At 36.6% G+C, this 6,701-nt stretch overlaps 1 protein-coding gene across 1 annotated transcript in view; it reads left to right on the forward strand.

The window, feature by feature from the left end:
* The window catches only part of CNTN1 (contactin 1), a 207,860-nt gene that overhangs the window by 163,698 nt on the left and 37,461 nt on the right, over positions 1-6,701 (forward strand). The window contains exon 15 of the mRNA XM_015629012.2: positions 4,230-4,350. Within this exon, the coding sequence (XP_015484498.1) occupies positions 4,230-4,350 (121 nt within the window). The remainder of the gene's footprint in view (positions 1-4,229; positions 4,351-6,701) is intronic.

The following is a 6,701-nucleotide window of genomic DNA, read 5'->3' on the forward strand; positions in this document are numbered from 1 at the left end:
GTAAGACTTACCAGGCTACCAAAATTCATCTACCATCTGTAGTTAGATAGCAGGAGCTGAGAAAGCCAGGTGTGAACCTGAGTAATGGTTTTGTAGTGTATTGTGAATTTTTGTCATTGGCCATAAAGCTGTGAGCCATGAGCATAAGTGAGCAAGTAGCTAGGCTTTTTCTGCTCTTATAAGTGAAATAACAAGGCCCATTACCACAGGGATGCTGGTACGAAGCACAGTGTCCTCAGGAATTCTCAGTGGTATGCTGAATGGAGAACAGTAATATATTTGTTGGAAATACTTCCCGATCCACATCTCAAGGGTAGAATTAACACTGTATATCCTTTACATATAAATATAGCTCACTGAAGGAAAAGATTCTTTAGTGGGAATGACTGTCATTGTTATCCTGCAGAGTTTTTTATTTATCTGTAACTATGGCTTATAAAACAAAACAAGGTTTAAGGTGAATAGGATTAAGACAGTAGTGTTGCACTGATGGTGTTGTTCCCATGTCTCTGATGTTACATTTACATTAACATAATCACATTTACATTAACTTACCTCAACAGCTGTTGGATTATCTTTTCTGGTGTTAGCAACCACACAGCTAATTCTGCACTGGCAGGATCAAACCAATTTACTAAATTATTTCTAGCTTTGGACAAATTGATCTCATCACCAAGAATCCCATCACTTCTAGATTACTTTCTATTGATTCTCTTACCATTTTACATCTGCTATGTATTAAACATTGCTGAAGCTCAGATGTCTAATTTTAGAAACTGAATAAAAAACCCACTCTGTCTCTGCTTACCAGGTTCCTCTGTTTCTGCCAAGTTAGCTTTCTTATTATAAGGGGCTTTTAAGTCTTATATTAACAGAAGTTCCATGATTGTCTCTGAGGGCCCAACAAAAGTGGATTGACAGTGTTTTCAATCAAAACACTAGTTTTCTGTAAATGACACTTAATTGTACAGGGGCACACTATGATGGCTTTTGGCAATGTAGTGCACTGGCAAAGGTGATGGTCAAAATACCAGTGACTATCAGAAATAGGTCATAGAATGCTATTTTTGACATCACTATTAAATCATAAATATAGGGCTTATACGGTGAAAGTATTTGCTTGAAACTTGGTAAAGACTGAGTGGTGAACCACAGGTACCCTTGGAACATCCCTGAGTATTGCTATCACTACTTCCAGACTGTGATTCAGCCTTCTCTGAGTTAAGGAAGGCATTTTTCAATTCAGCCAAGCTGAGGTTTTTGGATTAAAACATACAGTACATTCATATCTAATTTGTGGACAGAATTTGCTGATGCCTGTGCTCTTTATTTGCTTGGTAAGCTCTTATTTTACCACCAAGAACTTAGGCTTCTTCTGAGGTATGGAAAGCTTCATTACCAGCTACATAAAACCTTGCTCCAGGAAAGCTTCTGAAGCAAAAAGATACAACACCATATATATGGGTTGATGATTTTTTAAAATTATGTTACATTTTTTCATCTTCTTTTAAGGATTTAGGTTATAAGACCAACTCCCCATAAGGGAAATTATTGTTAGAGCAGGGACCTGGACACATCAGTAATAAATACAATAAAGCATTTTAATTAAAGTACTAACATAGAAATTAATGAGTACTAGTCCTAGAAAGAATTTGTAATAATTTGTTGTTGATTATGATTATCATAATATGATAATGATTATGAAATTTCTAGTTTTTTTCTAAAACTTGTTGCTTTGCCCAGCATTTACTTAAGTTTATTTGCAGATGAAAATACAAATGCAATGATCCAAGAATCACAGGCACAGTGGTTCTTTCTAGGATGACATTTAGTGTTAATGAGCTAATGCACAGCAGTCAAATAGGGAACTATTAGTCTTTTTTTTATTAAAACCAAACCCAATAAGAGCAGAATTTAAAAAAAAACCCAAAAAAACAACACATACCAAAAAAACAACAACTAAATTAAAAACTAACTAAAAACTCCAGGAGTTTGATATTTTGCAGCTTCTTTGTTGTAATTTTTTGAAGGACAGAGGACCAGGTAGCTGCTTTATTTGTTCCTATAGAGCTGCTGACACTCTTGATTTTTCTCCCTGGAAGCTGTTGACAGAATTGCTTAGCCCACTGTGGGGCTCACATGTGATTAGTCAGGTGTTGAGCCAGACAGTGTTCACTTATGCAGTAATTCCAGCAGACTTTCAAAGGATGCTGTCTGCTACAGCAGTCTCCTTGGAGTTCTCATGAATAAACTGGGGAGGCACGAGCACAGAAATGGCACTATCACAGACTCTCAAGGATAATTAGCCTTGAGTGAAAAGTGTGAAAATATATATACACATGGAAAAATAACTGAGAGAGAAATGATCTGGAATATATTGGGAATACTGGATTGTTCACTGATCCATCAGCTCAGTTTGATCCTTGCTAGCAGCACTTGTGTTACTCAAAAAGAGAGAAGGCACAGCGTAACCTGCCTTTCTTGCTGACCCTGTAAGGCAATCAGCTGAAGTATTGCAAGCCAGAATCAAGCACTTTCTTTCATGTGTGCTTGATTCTTCTTTCATCCAATTCTTTATACACCACAGTAATTTCTGTGAGCTCTTATATTGGACCTAACAAAATAGATGTTAACAGATCTCAGTTTGTGCTGAATTTTTTTGCCAGCAGAAATTGAAGCTGGCAACCAAAATCTTCACTGGAAACTGGAAAGGAGAAGGATGGTGTTATCTGGGTATTTTAATCTCCCCTAAATATAGACTATAAGATATCATTCTAGTTTCAGAGAATTTCTCTTCAGAGAAGATTTAATCTTACTTTCTTCCCTCATCCTTTTCAATCAGGAAACATAAACTGGATGGTATTAGCTTTATTTAATTTCTTCTGAATATCTAAATGCAGAGATACAGCCCTTAATATTTGAGATTGCCTCAAAGGTCTTTTTTGTTACTCAGAGTCTGCAATGATGGCAGCACTTCATCTAAATACTTCTTTTTTTTTTTTTTTTTTTGGCTTGCTTCTTTCACCTAAATACTTTTGCAGTTTCTTTTTGTACGTACCATTTTACATCTGAATTGCTTTTATTCCTGCATGTAAAGGTCTATGGATTGCAGTAAGTTATCTCAATGTTTGATTTTAGGGGGGGATGGTTTCAGTTATATTTTTTAACAATTTTCAGTGAATTAGGAAATCTGCATGTTGCCCCTATTGATACAGTGTAGTATAAATCCATGTGTTAATTTTTTGTAGCACTTTTACTCCCATGAAAGTTCAGGTGTATTTTGGAGAGAACATTTGGGTTTAACACTTAAGTTAGTCTTCACATAAAACGTATTTTTAATTAACAAATAGCTGTAGTGCATATAATGGTCTCTGTTCTAGTTGTTGTTTTACAGGTGTACATCTGGTTACTCAGAAGTGTTATAGAATAAAGATACTATATTCTGTTTGCCTCTCTGTACAGCCAAAGGTAGCCAGTGGCCCACATAGCCATCTGAAAACATGGCTGCATATGTCCCAGTCATCTGGCACTGGTGAAGAGTCTTAAGGGAAGGATTAGGGTCTGGGATGATGAGTGTGTGAGCCTTGTTGAACAGTAAATTGCTTCCCTGGGGTCCTGCTGTTTGCCAAGGTACAATGAGAGCTGAGCCAGGGGAAGAGCATGTCCAGCCTGACAGGGGCCTCAGCAGCAAGGGAGGGCAGAGGAGTACAGGACAGGTCTTGGTGCACCTGTGTTTGGGCTGTACTTGTAGCCTCTCTGAGATAAAAACTCAGGTACTGCTTTAGGATTAAAAATGAAGAGCCAAACAGCATCCTGCTCTGTTAGTAATTCTCCATGACATGCTATCCTGCCAATGAGTTTTAAAAAAGCAAGTAATGGTGCAGAAAAATCATCTGACTGGTTTGTGAACAAATTCTTGACTCAATTTAGTGTTTAGATATGAGCTTCAAAAAGTAAGAGGGAAATGTTGACTTGTCAATAATCATTTACTAAGGTGTCTGTTTTTCCATGTCCAGTAAAGAGCTGCAGCTCCTCAGGAAAGAGGGGACACTTTCAACAGCTGTCCTATAAATCAGATGTGTGTTTGTGGGTGATCCATTCTCAAAGTAAGCACTTACTGTTTAGAAATAGCAACCACTGTAAATCAGTTGGGAGGGATGTGTAGACAGGTATCAGGTAGCTGCACAGGGATGTTTGCCAGTTTCACTAAGTGTTGTTTTTTGTGACAGATTAAATCCAATGGTGAGCTGCTGATTAAAAACGTTCAGCTGCGGCATGCAGGGAGGTACATGTGCACTGCTCAGACTATTGTGGACAACTCCTCAGCTTCAGCTGACCTTGTGGTAAGAGGTAAGCTTCTCCAGGTGATACAGAAATGTGGCTGGTTTTCACCTAGACAAGACACCAAGACAAGAGTGTTTCTGATTGTTCCAGATATGTGACTTCTCACCAACAGATGGAAGAAATTAAAATGAGAGGTGCATAAACATGCAAAGTCATGAAAGTTTATTCAGGTACTGATTCAGTTGCAGACATTTAGAGGTCTAACTGAGCATGTGTTTTTCTGAAAAGAAATAAGGATTTTTTGATTAGGGGTATTTTCCTTACGTGAAAGCAATTTTTACATAGTTTAATTCGGTGTTCATTATTAAAAATAGATTTCAAGGATCATTTCAATGTATCTCCTGGATGGATACATTTCTAAGTCACTTCTCATTTTTCATAAAGGTGTATGGATTAAATTACTGCGTATAATACTAGGCCTACATTAAAAAAAATCCGAGTTTTCAAATTACAGAAACCAAGACATCTGAGGTGAAGTTTATCATGCAATTTTAATCTGATTCATGTCTGTTAAATGTTACTGCAGTCTCAAAATTCTGTTCTTGCTCCTACAGTATGAATCCTACAAGATCTGTTACAAGGTGAAGTTTTGATAGCATGAGTTAATGTCCTTTGGGAATTTTGCTCTCTTTTATGCCTGTGGGCATAGCACATTCTGAATCACTAATGCTCTAATTCAAAGCTGATATAACTTTTATGTTGTGGTGCCTGGCTGTTGGGTTTTGGCCCACAGAGCTGTGTAGGAGCTGAAGTATACTAGTGTCATGGTTCTGAAGTATACTAGTGTCATTGTTCTGAACTTCTGTCATCTCAGGTTGTCGTGCAGTTAAATATTTCTGCATTTAATTTTTGCTGGGTACTAACAGCCCATGAAATGTCATCAGTTTTGGATAAAATGTCAAAGCAAATATGGTAAGTGATGAAACTACAGAATAGATCTGCAAAGTAAAAGCGTAGGATCTGTTCATATGCCTTAGTATTATGTAAGCAATTCCTTTTAAAAATTAAAAAACAAGGTGCTTTATCAAGTTTCTGATTCCCCTTCCAACCCAGTAATTAGAGTCATTGCTCAGAGACTATTTTGTAGAAGAAATTAGCATTCATTTTGTTCTCAAAATTCAGATTTTAATGCAATGAACATAGTTTTTCTTATGGCTGCCTTTTTTGTGAGTGTAAGACTCAACATCTAACCAGGCCAAGATTAAATATCTTATGAAATATGTCAAATGTGGGATTGTAGTATCACTGCATTAGTAAGAAAGAAGTGAACAGTCTTGCAAGAGAATGGGTCTCTCATCAGACCTTTTCCTATGGGTGTCCTTAGAGCTGGGATAGCAAATATGCATATTACCAGGGTGGAGAGTTGACCAACAACCCTCATCTTAAAACCAGCACTTAACTTCTGCTTTGTGCATCCCTTGTAAGGAGTAAGAAGCTGTTTCCACATGCAGTGAGGTATTTTGTCCTTACCTTGAAAGGGAGGTCCCAGGAATGAAATTGCTTGCTTGAAGGATATATTTCATGTGAGTTATTTTGCTCAGATGTATGGAGAAAATAAACAGCTCAAGAACTGAAAACACATTTGGCACACTGTGTGTTTAGATCTGATGTAGAAATCTCCTTCCATTTTTTTTGTTGTTATGTTTTGATTCTCTGTGGTTTCTCTGTAGTGCAGAGAAATATATTATGGTATTGTTGGGGGTTTTTTAATATTCTCTGGGATCTGTTCAGTCAGGTTGTTGTATAATTATCTGAATCATGTTGGCATATTATTATCTATGAATTTTGAAGAAAGTACATGTCAGTAGTCTTAATGCATTATATCTTTTTTTACACAACAGTTAATATGTATCAAATAACTGTGTATCCTATAAAACAGAAGCACAAGAACAAAACCAGAATTTTGTAGGAACTTTGAACCTGATGTGGGGTTCACCACATTGGGGTAATATAAAGGCAAATAAAAATTGGAAGAGATCTATAGAAATCTTTTTTAAGGTATGATTTTTCTCCAAAATAAGTTAAAGGGTTTTCAGCATAACTTGCAGCTAGGGCCTGTATGGCACAAGCAGAAGTGTAGGTTACCAGTGGGTTAAAGGCCATCATTAGGTGGAATTTGAGAAGGAAAATTTTTGGGGTTTTTTTTCTGAGTTCAGTTTGGTTTGGTAAGAACAGCACAACATTTTCAAAGTATCATCTTTTCACTTAAGATTATCTCAATATTGATTAGGCAAGAATCATGGAAGTTTTATTTGGTAGTTATAAATTGCAAGAGCAGCTGTCCTCTGAATCATTCCATAAAGCATTAAAAATTGATGTACTTTAATATTTACAGAGTATTTAATTTTTTAATTGTA

Source organism: Parus major, chromosome 1A (assembly GCF_001522545.3).
Source record: "Parus major isolate Abel chromosome 1A, Parus_major1.1, whole genome shotgun sequence".
Taxonomy (NCBI): Eukaryota; Metazoa; Chordata; class Aves; order Passeriformes; family Paridae; genus Parus; species Parus major.